General features: G+C 39.3%; 1 protein-coding gene across 1 annotated transcript in view; it reads left to right on the plus strand.

Moving 5' to 3' along the window:
• Positions 1–14,949, plus strand: part of LOC309959975 (adhesion G protein-coupled receptor E2-like) — a gene marked incomplete at both ends in the record, with an annotated part of 32,157 nt that overhangs the window by 9,078 nt on the left and 8,130 nt on the right. The window contains 6 exon segments of the mRNA XM_082836515.1: positions 2,231–2,324; positions 2,514–2,734; positions 2,918–3,097; positions 5,798–5,995; positions 6,270–6,503; positions 6,505–6,506. Of these exon segments, the coding sequence (XP_082692641.1) occupies positions 2,231–2,324; positions 2,514–2,734; positions 2,918–3,097; positions 5,798–5,995; positions 6,270–6,503; positions 6,505–6,506 (929 nt within the window).

Consider the following 14,949-nt stretch of genomic DNA (forward strand, 5'->3'; position numbering starts at 1 on the left):
GTGACAACAGGGCAGAAGGTCACGTGGTTGAACATAATGAGTTTCAGCCCGTGGGAGGGAACTTGCCCCCTCCAGGGAAGTTTGCTCTTAAACAAGATTTTTTCATAGGTGTTCCTAACCAATATTGTGCATAATCACACAGTGAAAGCCACAGGGCTTATGGGAAAAATGGGATTGGGTGGGGTTCAACACTCAAAACTTGTCACTGACATTTAAAAAAAGGAATCTAATAAAACAGCATCTTACATATATTGAATGATTAAGAAATACAAAAGCACTACAAGAAACAGAGCACTTTACCTTGAAAGAGGCCTGTCCTTTGCTTGTAGAAGTGATCATCAGAAGGATTGACACTTGTGAGTTATAATGAAGAGGTGGAGGGAGAGTTACCTAAAATCAGACAGAAAGTCAGAACCCAGATGGATATGGGGATCCCTCATAACACCTGAGAGGCACTGAATGAGCTGGCGGTGTCTTGAGCTGTGCGCATGTGTTTTGTGTATTTCTGAGCAGCTAGGTTCACCTGGGTGCAGTTTTCTGCAGTTAACTCCTGTTTCTCTTGTGTGCCTTGCTGATGAAATTGCACATAAGCGAACATGAAATTTACATTATGTTCAAATTGTTTCCAAATTTATCAATACCCAGAAAAATATCATGTTTTCAAACAAGCATTATAGCAGAACTGACTGCATGTAGATGTATAATTTTTTTCTGAACCATTTGAAAGTTGAAAATATCATGACACTTCACCATTAAATATTTCAGCATGAATCACCCAGAATCAGGACATTGTCCTGTGTAACCATAATACCAATACCACGCTTCAAAAGTTGAGACTATTTTGGTATCATATAATATTCAGTCCATATCAAACCAAGCAGAACCCGTGGGGACTTTACAGGGGAAAGACCCCTGTATCCCCCACCTGATGTTTATATTGTAGAAAATCTTTAGCCTCCTAGGCCTTCCCGGAGTTCCAAAGAGCAAATTTAATAAGGGAAGGGGGAGAATGCTGAAAGAAAGGAAAAGGGTCAAGCAAGACAAAATAATAATAGTTTAGCCAGAAAACAAAGCCAAGGACTTGAGTTCCTCCTCAAGGGTATATATAATAATCTGAGCTGTATCTTTGAGTTGTTTTCCTGATAATAAAACTCCCACCAGGTGGAAGAAGTTAACTGTATGCTGACCACAAACACATGGACCCCAGAGTGGCTGGAACATAGGTTGGTAGTAAGTTTTGAAATGAGGAATTGTAACTCCTCCGAATTTGTTTTTCATTTTCAAGATTGCTTTGCATAGCCAGGCCACTCGTAATTCCCTATGAATTTTAGGATGAGCTTTCCATTTCTCCCAAAAAATTAATTTAATGATGTCAGAATTTTCATATGGCTTGCACTGAACCTGTAGACCACTTTGGGGACTACTGCCATCTTAACAATACGAACCTTAACAATATGAACTCTCCAGTCTATGAACATAGGATGTCTCATGATATATTTAGGGTTTCTAATTTCTTTCAACAATCTTTTGTAGTTTTCAATATGTGTCTTGAGTTTCCTTGGATAAAATTTTTCCTAATATTTTATTGACTATTTGTGTATCCATGTTCATAATGGATATTGGTCTATGGGGTTTTTGTGATGTCTTTATCTTATTTTATTTATAGGGTAATGATGGTCTCATAGAATATTTTGGTAGTGTTCCTTTCTCTTCTATTCTATGGAGAGGTTTACAAAGGATTAGTGTTAACTCTTCCATGAATGGCTGGGAGAATTCAACATAGAAGCCATCTGTTCTGTTCTTTTCTTTTGGGGAAGTTTTGGATACTGATTCAACCTGCTTACCTGTTACCAGATCATTCTGATTTTCCATTTTCTTAAGTCACTTTTGGTATTTTGTGTGTCTCTAGGAATTTCTCCTTTTCATCTAGGTTGCCTAACTTGTTGTGGAATAAATTTCTTATAGTGTTCTATTGTAATCCTTTGTAGATTCAAAAGATATACAGATATACCATTATTATGTGTACCAAATGTTAGTACTTATAACAAATAATACCATTATATATAATATATGTTATGTAATATATAAAGTATTTACATATTTATATAATATAGTAAAACATTTATTTTCTTATATATACAAATAATAGTATTATGTTTACCACTGTAGGCACAATTGCTAATCTAACTTCCTTGTATAACCCCCACAACTCTTAGAACTGTCCCTGAAGGTGTTGGAGGAAGAAGACAGGAATATCACCTTGATTCAGAGTCAGACACAGATGATGCTGACCTGGGATACAGTGCACGAATCTAATGACTCAGGTAATGGTTGAGGCAGGGAAACGGTCCCTGAGGATTCACAGTGGGAAAAGATACACAAAGAAGTGACAAACAGAAAACTAAACTTTAAAGGGAATTGCGGGTTATGGTGGGGCCACAAGGAAAGAGTCCATCTAAAGGAGGGGTCATGTTGGGCACTCCCAAGATGTCAACCTTGCTCTTATCCTGCAGGTACTATTGTGGTGGGCCTTGTCTCCACCCCAGGGATAGGGAAGTTGTTGGATAAAGTCCCCCTGGTCCTGGATACTGAAGAACAGGCAGTTCTGCATGAGACACACAAGGGTTTGCTGCAAGAAATCTCCCACATCCTGCTGTCAGATGTTGTATCCACCTTTATCACCAGCAATAACACCCAGAACCTCAGCTCCCCAGTCACCTTTGTCTTCCAACATGTGAGTCCAGGTGGGATGGACCTGTGGGGTGGAAGACCCCTGTGTCCTGGGCACAGCCTTGGGCTTCAGGGGGCTCCCCCATGGGTGCATAATATCCCCAGGAAAGCCCTTCATGAGCCAGATTTGGGTCAGCATTTCTGAGTTACAGAACCACCATCTCACACCTATTTCCTGTTCCTAAAGTCAGTGATCCCTGGGCCAAGGGAGAAGATATGCTGTGTTTTCTGGGAGTGTGGCCAGAATGGAATTGGTCATTGGGCCGCCAAAGGCTGCAGGATGGCCAGCACCAGAGACAACAGCATCATCTTCCAATGCACCCACCTCAGCAGCTTTGCTGTCCTCATGGCCCAATACGATGTGCAGGTGAGAGCCCTGAGAAGGGCTGCATTCAATGTCAGCCACTGTGTAACAAATTCCCACATATGTAAAACCTGAAAAAATTATTATCTCACAGTTATTGCTGGTCAGCAATCTGGCATGGTATAGCTAGGTTGTCTGCTCAGGTTCTTACAAGGCTGAAATCATTCTGTCAGCCTGGACTGCATTCTCATCTGAGGCTTGGGGTCCTCCTCTAACCCTCTGATTCTGGGTACAATTCAGTTCCTTGTGATGGTAGGACTGAGGTCTCCTTGTCTCCTATCTGTCAGCAGGGGTCCAGGTTTAGCTCTCAGGGGCTACCTGCATTCCTTCTCATGTGGACCTCTCCTGGGCCCTCTCACAGTGTATCAGTGTTCCTATCTGGAGGCCAGCAAGAGAAGCTTCCTCACATCAAAACTCTCTCAAACTTTGGATCTTTTCTCCAATAAAAAGCCCAGATCTCTTAGGAGCTCACATGATTAAGGCAAGCCCATGCAGGATAAACTTTCTTAACATCACTTAATGTGGGACATGAATTCCATTTGCAAATCCCTTCACAGCAGAACCTACATTGGCATTTGACTTCAAACCTGGAAGTGGTTATGTGTACCTCAGGGGATGGGATATGATTGCCAATTAGAATTCTGCTTACCACAGGGGTCTTCAGACCAGGGACGCACAGGGGTTGCATAAAGGAAGATTTGGTGATAGCAGACGGGGCCAAGGGAGCCAGTGAGTACAGGTGGATCAGGAGAAATCTTTGCCTCCTCACCTGGCCAGGTGAGCTGCTTACTTTCTCTGGTTCACCAAAACCAAATACTCTCTGGTGATCTCAAGTAATGGGGAATTTACTGAAATAAAGGTGGCACTCACATGAAAGTCAGCATGGAAATGATCACAGCACCATGGTCAGGCCTCTTAGGAGCCCCCAGAAGTTTGAACGATACTCCGAGTCCATGTTTCCTACAGCCATGTCCCTAAATACCACAATATTCATACTTTTACTTATATACTGCTTCCTGTTTATTGAAGAGTTCAGATAGTTGAGTTTTGAATTCCAACGGAACAAGAGAGGAAACACTGGAGATTCTCCATCTCAATCTTAGCTCCAGACACTTAGTTCCTCTTGCTTCAACGACCAAAGTTGTTAATTTCTCCTGCAAATTTCAATAGATATTTTACACATATAAATATAGTATATGTATTTCTTCTTTGGCTCTCCGTTTTTCACACAGCTGATAGATTATTCTCTTGCGTTGTCAAAGGATTCTTCATTATTTTCTGGCCAAACACATTCTGTTGTGTGAATGTGCTGTAAATTCTATATCAAGGCCTCTCATAATGGGTGTTTTTATTAGATCACTTACTAATACAAATAATGTTGCAACTGTTTACACTTACCTCATTGATCTCATGTTTGAATATGCAGTTAGAATGGATACTGGGTCAAATTCATAATTGCATGTTGGTAGATATTTCCGTATTTCAACATCTTGAGGTCGCACCTATGGACACTGACACAGGTATTATGTAAAAGTCTGTGATTCCTCACACCATTACCACAAGTTTACTAGCAAATTTTTGGATGTTTACCCATCTAAGATGTAAATATCGTATCTAGGAAAAACTGTGTGTGTTTTTTATTATTAATGGACTGTAACATCTTCATTTAGGAGCTATTAGTATTTCTGTCTCTGGAAACAATTTGTTCACATCCTTGGTATATTTTTCCACTGTCTTGTTGGTAAATTTCTTATGGATTTGGGGGAGCTCTTAATACAGTAGGAAAATTAGTTTTATTCAATAAACCAAATATTCTCAAAATTTATAGTTCATCAAAATCATCTGGTGGCCTCATTATTTATTTTTAAACATTTTATTCCTAAACAAAATCAAACATAGAGATATGTTGCAAAATAAAATTTGTGCTAAAAATACTCAATTGCTCTTTATCCAGATGCACCTACTTTGAATGTTTTAATCTTCATTGTCTCCTTCATCCTTTCCTCTCTTTGTCTCTCTCTCTCTCTCCACCTCTCTCCATCTCTCGATCTCTCTCCTTCCCTGACTTACACTAAAAGGGAATTGGTGAGAGTTTTTTTCCTTGTCCTCGGGGATTTTAGGATGTATTCCCAAAAGTGGCAGAAAAATATGAATTTTAACCCACCACTGTCAACAAAATGTATCAGTTTTCCTCTTTTAACCAAGGATTTAATTCTAAATCTGTAAGGATTTGTGACGAGTCGGGAACAATTATTACAGGATGAGGTGTGTGGAGTTCAGGGTCAGGGTTTATACCTGGACATCATGACTCCAGGTACAGACTATGTCACACACCATCACATGATGGGGATGGAGGCTTGCTCAATATGGAACTACATGCCTATGTGAACCTCTCGTGGTGACCCATAAGCTTAGTCATGCCCAAAAGTCTAAAGGAAAATAAACCCTTGTGAGTTCCAGGGCTTGGTCTTGACTAAGGACTCTCCTGTCCCTCAATCCTTCCAGAGACAGAATTAATCGTATCAGATCCCATAAAATTCTAACATTCTGAACCTGTAGAAAGTTAGCCATAAACATCACATATCTACTTGGCTCCTCCATTCCTGGTTTTTATATGCCTAAAAATAAAAACAAAAATGGTGGAAGCATCATTACCCCAGAGCAGGAAAGGGTGACTGTGATGTCCTCTCTGATGTGTCCCAGGAGAAGGATCCCACACTGACTGTGATCACCTACGTGGGGCTGAGCCTCTCTCTGCTGTGCCTCCTCCTGGCAGCCCTCACCCTCCTGCTGTGCAAAGCCATCCAGAACACCAGCACTTCGCTCCACCTGCAGCTCTCACTCTGCCTCTTCCTGGCCCACCTGCTCTTCCTAATAGCCATCAACAGAACCGAGATAAAGGTGCTTAAATTGTCCCAAAATACCCCTGCTCTGCCCCAGGGGATGCTGAGTTCATGAAGCCATGCTGCCTTGGACTCCTTAATAAAATGGCATTCCAGGTAAAGTTAGATATGTAAGTAGCCAATTTCACACTGACTGGCACAATTAGAAGACACTCCATTGACAACTCCTCCATATACGTCAGAGTTCTCCCCAGTGATGAAGTGTAGAAGAGGTCCTGGGGTCATGCTACACACTGACAATCCCTCCTGGTTACACCTTCCTCCTTCCCCAGGTGCTATGTGCCATCATTGCAGGTGCCTTGCACTATCTCTACCTGGCCTCCTTCACCTGGATGCTGCTGGAGGGCCTGCACCTCTTCCTCACTGCACACAACCTGACGGTGGTCAACTACTCCAGTGTCAACAAGTTCATGAAGAAACTCACATTCCCAGTGGGCTACGGAGTCCCGGCTGTGATTGTGGTCATTTCTGCAGCATCCAGGCCCCATCTTTATGGAACACCCACCCGGGTAAGGCCAGAAACTATCAAACGCTTAGAGGAAAACATAGGCAGGACACTCTATGACATAAATGACAGCAGGATCCTCTTTGACCCACCTCCTAGAGAAATGGAAATAAAAATAAACAAATGGGACCTAATGAAACTTCAAAGCTTTTGCACAGCAAAGGAAACCATAAACAAGACCAAAAGACAACTGCCAGAATGGGAGAAAATATTTGCAAATGAAGCAACTGACAAAGGATTAATCTCCAAAATTTATAAGCAGCTCATGCAGCTCAAGAACAAAAGAACAAACAACCCAATCCAAAAATGGGCAGAAGACCTAAATAGACATTTCTCCAAAGAAGATATACAGACTGCCAACAAACACATGAAAGAATGCTCAACATCATTAATCACTAGAGAAATGCAAATCAAAACTACAATGAGATACCATCTCACACCAGTCAGAATAGCCATCATCAAAAAATCTAGAAACAATAAATGCTGGAGAGGGTGTGGAGAAAAGGGAACCCTCTTGCACTGTTGGTGGGAATGTAAATTGATACAGCCACTGTGGAGAACAGTATGGAGGTTCCTTAAAAAACTACAAATAGAACTACCTATGACTCAGCAATTCCACTACTGGGCATATACCCTGAGAAAACCATAATTCAAAAAGAGTCATGTACCAAAATGTTCATTGCAGCTCTATTTACAATAGCCCGGAGATGGAAACAACCTAAGTGTCCATCATCGGATGAATGGATAAAGAAGATGTGGCACATATATACAATGGAATATTACTCAGCCATAAAAAGAAATGAAATTGAGCTATTTGTAATGAGGTGGATAGACCTAGAGTCTGTCATACAGAGTGAAGTAAGTCAGAAAGAGAGAGACAAATACCGTACGCTAACACATATATATGGAATTTAAGAAAAAAAAATGTCATGAAGAACCTAGGGGTAAAACAGGAATAAAGACACAGACCTACTAGAGAATGGACTTGAGGATATGGGGAGGGGGAAGGGTAAGCTGTGACAAAGCGAGAGAGAGGCATGGACATATATACACTAACAAACGTAAGGTAGATAGCTAGTGGGAAGCAGCCGCATAGCACAGGGAAATCAGCTCTGTGCTTTGTGACCGCCTGGAGGGGTGGGATAGGGAGGGTGGGAGGGAGGGAGATGCAAGAGGGAAGAGATATGGGAACATATGTATATGTATAACTGATTCATTTTGTTGTAAAGCAGAAACTAACACACCATTGTAAAGCAATTATACTCCAATAAAGATGTTAAAAAAAAAAAAAAAGCAAATCTCCACTGTACTTATCTTCTCCAGCATGACCATGGCCATCATAGAACCAACATAGCACTTTAGTTTTTTAAGATATATTTTTTTACTGAAGTAACATTGTTTTGTAACACTATATACGTTTCATGTATACAACTTCATATTTCTACTTCTGTATACCTACAACTTGCTCACCACCAGAAATTGAGTTTCCATCCATCACCATAAAGTTGACCCACTTTACCCATTTTGCCTCCCCTCAACCATGCCCCTTCCCCTGTGACAGCCAGTACTCTGTTTTCTGTATCTACAGGGGGAGGAGGCTTGTTTGGTTTGGTTTGTTCATTTCTTTTGTTTGTTTATAGTTTGTTGTATTCCACATATGTACGAAATCAGACTGTATTTGTCTTTCACCACCTGACTTATTTCACTTAGCACAATACCCCCAATGTCCATCCATGTTGTCACAAATGGCAAGATTTCATCAGTTTTATGGCTGGGTAGTACTCCATGGCTGGTGTGGCTCTGTGTGTGTGTGTGTGTGTGTGTGTGTGTGTGTGTGTGTGTATCATGCCTTCTTTATCCATTGATGGGCACTTAGGTTGCTTCCATATCTTATCTATTGTAAATAATGCTGCAGTGAACATAAAGGTCCATATATCATTTTGAGTTGTGTTTTTGTAGTATTTGGATAAGTATCTAGACGTGAGATACCTGGATCAGATGGCAGTTCTATTCTTAATTTTTTTTTTTGAGGATCTCCATACTGTCTTCCATAGTGGCTGCACCAATTTACATCCCTACCAACAGTAATATAAGGGTTCCCTTTTCTCCACATCCTCACTGTTATTTCATGCCTTTTTGATAAGAGCCATTCTGACAGCTGTGCTGGGACATCTCATTGTGGTTTTGATTTACATTTCCCTAACATTAGTGATGTTGAACATTCTTTCATGTGCCTGCTGACCATCTCTATGTCTTCTTTGGAAAACGTCTATTCAGCTCTCCTGCCATTTTTAAATCAGGTTATCGGTAGCAGAGATGTGAGCAAGTGCAGACTGTCACCCACAACAAAGTCCTATGCTGATAAAAATTAATGTTAAACTGCATCAGATGGGCCCTGGCATGCCGGCCTTCCTAGATATCTTAGCAAAAAAGTCAGCAAACTTTCTCTGTGAAAGGCAAGATAGTATATATTTTGGCTTTGTGGGTCATATGGTCTCTGTTGTGACGACTCACCTCTATCCTTGTAGCTCAAAAGCAGCCACAGAAAAGCTATAAGAAATGAATGTGACTGTGACTCAGTAAAACACATTTCCAAAATCAGACAGCAGCCCAACATGGACCACAGGCTGCAGTTTGCTAACTCCTGCCTTAGTAGCTCTCTCTTAGGTTCTTCCTGGTGGATCCAGCTAACCCTCTCCATGGTCCTCACACCTCCCAAGTCATTCACAATTCCCTACTTGGGATGAAACACCAACTTGATCATTTCTATCAGTGTGAACTTCAGTTACTGACTTTGTATCCTTATGCCTCAGATGTCTGACCTGTGATCATTTGATTACCTATGTTGTCATGAAGAATAAATTACATAATGCACATGAACCCTGCCATAGCAGTGTCAGGTTTACTGTTGTTTCTGTCTCTCATACTCTCTCACTCTCTCTCTCCTTGGCTGGCCCAATTTTTTTTATCCTATCTACACCTACTCATCATCCATATCTCAGCATAAACACAATTCAATTCTCTCAGGGAATCCTTCCCAATATCTGAATCTCCTATAACCCTGACTAGGTTATAGATCCAGCTACATGTTCAGACAGCTCCTCATATTTGATTGTAAACTTCATCATTTTGATAGTTTCTATTTTCTGATTGTTGATGTGCCCACCTAGCTAGGAACTCCCTGATGACAGACATCACTCTATCTTAACAAGAACTGGGCCTTCAAAACCAAGTACAAATCCTTATACAGGAGGAGACACTCAATATTGCTCCAATAAACCATAAATTAACTTCTCTATTCATTTTTTCTTTAAAACATGTATATTTTTCTGCCAGTGTATCTGAAGACCAAAACTTAAAACACGTTTTTAAAAAAATTTTTTTTTAAAACCACTTTTTAACTTTGCTGTACATGTAAAAAGCTGCACATAATTCATGTATACAGCCTGATAAATTGGGAATAAGTATACAGCCATGTCCCTTACCAAAATAAAGGGCATACACAAACTTTCAATTCTGCAAAATAATAACTTCAGGAGCTCTAATACAGAGCATAGTGCCTATAGCTAATAATAGTGTGTTGTATATTTAAAATTTGCTAAGGGTGTAGCTCTTATGTGAAATATTCTTACCAAAAAAAAGCAATAATAATATTTATTATTATTATTAATAACGGAGGCAGAAAAATACTTTGGAGGATGAGGGATATGTTTATTCATCGATTCTTTATCCACAAAGGCCAATATATTCTTTTATTTTTAACATCTTTATTACAGTAAAATTGCTTTACAATGTTGTGTTAGTTTTTGCTGTATAACAAAGTGAATCAGCTATATGTATACATATATCCCCATATCCCCTCCCTCTTGGCTCTCCCTCCCATCCTCCATATCCCACCCCTCTCCGTGGGCACAAAGCACTGAGCTGATCACCCTATGCTATGCAGCTGCTTCCCAGTAGCTATCTATTTTACATTTGGTAGTGTGTATATGTCAGCACTACTCTCTAACTTACTCCCAACTTACATTTCCCACACCCCATGTCCTCAAGTCCATTCTCTACGTCTGTATCGTTATTCCTGTCCTGCACCTAGGTTTGTCAAAACCATTTTTTTCTTCTTTAGATTCCATATATATGTGTTAGCATATGGTATTTGTTTTTCTCTTTCTGACTTACTTCACTCTCTATGACAGACTCAAGGTCCATCCACCTCATTAAAAATAACTCATTTTTGTCTCTTTTTATGGCTGAGTAATATTCCATTGTATATATGTGCCACATCTTTTTCATCCTGTCATCTGTCGATGGACACTTAGGTTGCTTCCATGTCCTGGCTATTGTAAATAGAGCTGCAATGAACATTGTGGTACATTAGTCTTTTTGAATTATGGTTTTCTCAGGGTATATGGCCAAGAGTGGGATTGCTGGGTCGTATGGTAGTTCTATTTTTAGATTTTTAAGGAACCTCCGTACTGTTCTCCATAGTGGCTGTATCAATTTACATTCCCACCAAGAGTGCGAGAGGGTTCCCTTTTCACCACACCCTCTCCAGCATTTATTGTTTGTAGATTTTTTGATGATGGCCATTCTGACCGGTGTGAGATGATATCTCAATGTAGTTTTGATTTGCATTTCTCTAATGATTAATGATATTGAACAGTCTTTCATGTGCTTGTTGGAAATCTGTATGTCTTCTTTGGAGAAATGTCTATTTAGGTCTTCTGCCCATTTTTGGATTGGGTTGTTTGTTTTTTTGATATTGAGCTGCATGAGCTGCTTGTAAATTTTGGAGATTAATCCTTTGTCAGTTGCTTCATTTGCAAATATTTTCTCCCATTCTGAGGGTTGTCTTTTCACCTTGTATATGGCTTCCTTTGCTGTGCAAAGCTCTTAACTTTCATTAGGTCCCATTTGTTTATTTTTGTTTTTATTTCCATTTCTCTATGAGGTGGGTCAAAAAGGATCTTGCTGTAATGTATGTCATAGACTGTTCTGCCTATGTTTTCCTCTAAGAGTTTGACAGTGTCTGATCTTACATTTAGGTCTTTAATCCATTTTGAGTTTATGTTTGTGTATGGTGTTAGGGAGTGTTCTAATTTCATTCTTTTACATGTAGATGTCCAGTTTTCACAGCACCACTTATTGAAGAAGCTGTCTTTTCTCCACTGTATATTCTTGCCTCCCTTGTCAAAGATAAGGTGACCATATGTGTGTGGGTTTATCTCTGGGCTTTCTTTCCTGTTCCATTGATTTATATTTCTGTTTTTGTGCCAGAACCATACTGTCTTGATTACTGTAGCTTTGTAGTATAGTCTGAAGTCAGGGAGCCTGATTCCTCCAGCTCCGTTTTGCTTTCTCAAGATTGTTTTGGCTATTCGGGGTATTTTGTGTTTCCATACAAATTGTGAAATTTTTTGTTCTAGTTCTGTGAAAAATGCCAGTGGTAGTTTGACAGGGATTGCATTGAATGTGTAGATTGCTTTGGGTAGTAGAGTCATTTTCACAATGTTGATTCTTCCGATCCAAGAACATGGTATATCTCTCCATCTGTTTGTATCATCTTTAATTTCTTTCATCAGTGTCTTTTAATTTTCTGTATACAGGTATTTTATCTCCTTCAGTAGGTTTATTCCTAGGTATTTTATTCTTTTTGTTGCAATGGTAAAAGGGAGTGATTTCTTAATTTCACTTTCATATTTTTCATCATTAGTGTATAGGAATGCCAGAGATTTCTGTGCATTAGTTTTCTATCCTGCTACTTTACCAAATTCATTGATTAGCTCTGGTAGTTTTCTAGTAGCATCTTTAGGATTCTCTATCTATAGTATCATGTCATCTGCAAACAGTGACAGCTTTACTTCTTCTTTTCTCATTTGGATTCCTTTTATTTCTTTCTCTTCTTTGATTGCTGTGGCTAAAACTTCCAAAACTATGTTGAATAATAGTGGTGAGAGTGGGCAACCTTGTCTTGTTCCTGGTCTTAGTGGAAATGGTTTCAGTTTTTCACCATTGAGGATGATGTTGGCTGTGGGTTTGTCATATATGGTCTTTATTATGTGGAGATAAGTCCCCTCTATGCCTACTTTCTGGAGGGGTTTTATCATAAGTGGGTGTTGAATATTTTCGAAAGCTTTCTCTGCATCTATTGAGATGACCATATGGTTTTATCCTTAATTTTGTTAATATGGTGTGTCACATTGATTGATTTCCGTATATAGAAAAATCCTTGCATTCCTGGGATAAACCCCACGTGATCATGGTGTACGATCCTTTTAATGGGCTGTTGGATTCTGTTTGCTAGTATTTTGTTGAGGATTTTTCCGTCTATGTTCATCAGTGATATTGGCCTGTAGAGTCCTTTCTTTGTGACACCTTTGTCTGGTTTTGGTATCAGGGTGATGGTGGCCTCATAGAATGAGTTTGGGTGTGTTCCTCCCTCTGCTATATTTTGGAAGAGTTTGAGAAAGATAGGTGTTAGCTCTTCTCTAAATGTTTGATAGAATTCGCCTGTGAAGCCTTCTGTTCTTGGACTTTTGTTTGTTGGAAGATTTTAAATCACAGTTTCAATTGCAGTGCTTGTGATTGGTCTGTTCATATTTTCTATTTCTTCCTGGTTCAGTCTCGGAGGGTTGTGCATTTCTAAGAATTTGTCCATTCCTTCCAGTTTGTCCATTTTATTGGCATATAGTTGCTTGTAGTAATCTCTCATGATCCTTTGTATTTCTGCAGTGTCATTTGTTAATTCTTTTTCATTTCTAATTCTCTTGATTTGAGTTTTCTCCCTTTTTTTCTTGATGAGTCTGGCAATGGTTGATCAATTTTCTTTATCTTCTTAAAGAACAAGCTGTTAGTTTTATTGATCTTTGCTATTTTGGGGTTTTTTTTGTTCTATTTCATTTATTTCTGCTCTGATCTTTATGATTTCTTTCCTTCTGCTAACTTTGGGTTTTGTTTGTTCTTCTTTCTCTAATTGCTTTAGGTGTAAGTTTAGTTTGTTTTTTGAGATTTTTCTTGTTTCTTGAGGTAGGATTGTATTGCTATAAACTTCCCTCTTAGAACTGCTTTTGCTGCATCCTTTAGGTTTTGGGTCATCATGTTTTCATTGTCATTTTTTTCTACGTATTTTTGATGTCCTGTTTGATTTCTTCAGTGATATCTTGGTTATTTAGTAGCATATATATATATACACATATATATATGTATATATATATATATACATATATATATTATTATTATTATTATTTGCGGTACATGGGCCTCTCACTGTTGTGGCCTCTCCTGTTGCGGAGCACAGGCTCCAGATGCGCAGGATCAGTGGCCATGCCTCATGGGCCCAGCCACTCCGTGGCATGTGGGATCTTCCTGGACCAGGGCACAGACCCGTGTCCCCTGCATTGGCAGGTGGACTCTCAACCACTGCACCACCAGGGAAGCCCCAGCATATTTTTTAGCATCCATTGTGTTTCGATTTTTTACATTTTTTTCCCCTCTAATTGATATCTAGTCTCATAGCGTTGTGGTCAGAAAACATAGTTGAAACGATTTCAATTTTCTTAAATTTACCAAGGTTTATTTGTGACACAAGATGTGATCTGTCCTATAGAATATTCCATGAGCACTTGAGAAGAAAGTGTACTCTGCTGTTTTGGGGTGGAATGTCTATAAATATCAATTAAGTTCATCTTGTTTAAGGTGTCATTTAAAGCTTGTGTTTCCTTATTATTTTCATTTTGGATGATCTCTATTGGTGAAAGTGGGGTTTAAAGTCCACTAATATGATTGTGTTACTGTCGATTTCTCCTTTTATGGCTGTGAGCATTTGCCTTATGTATTGACGTGTTCCTGTGTTGGGTGCATAAATATTTACAACTGTTATATCTTCTTCATGGACTGATCCCTTGATCATTATGTAGTGTCCATCTTTGTCTGTTGTAATAGTTTTTATTTTAAAGTCAATTTTGTCTGATGTGAGAATTGCTACTCCAGCTTTCTTTTGATTTCCATTTGCATGGAATATCTATTTCCATCCCCTCACTTTCAGTCTGTATGTGTCCCTAAGTCTGAAGCAGGTCTCTGTTGATAGCATATATACAGGCCTTGTTTTTGTAACCATTCAGCCAGTCTATGTCTTTTGGTTGGAGCATTTATTTTATATATGTTTAAGGTAATTATCGATATGTGTGTTCCTATTACCATTTTCTTAATTGTTTTGGGTTTGTTTTCGTAGGTCTTTTCCTTCTCTTGTGTTTCCTGCCTGGAGAAGTTCCTTTAGCAGCTGTTGTAAAGCTGCTTTGGTGATGCTGAATTCTCTTAGCTTTTGCTTGTCTGGAAAGGTTTTAATATCTCCGTCTAATCTGAATGAGTTCCTTGCTGGGTAGAGTAATCTTGGTTGTAGGTTTTTCCCGTTCATCACTTTAAATATGTCCTGCCACTCCCTTCTGGCTTGC

Source organism: Leucopleurus acutus (assembly GCF_964270905.1).
Source record: "Leucopleurus acutus genome assembly, chromosome: 3".
NCBI classification, from domain to species: Eukaryota; Metazoa; Chordata; class Mammalia; order Artiodactyla; family Delphinidae; genus Leucopleurus; species Leucopleurus acutus.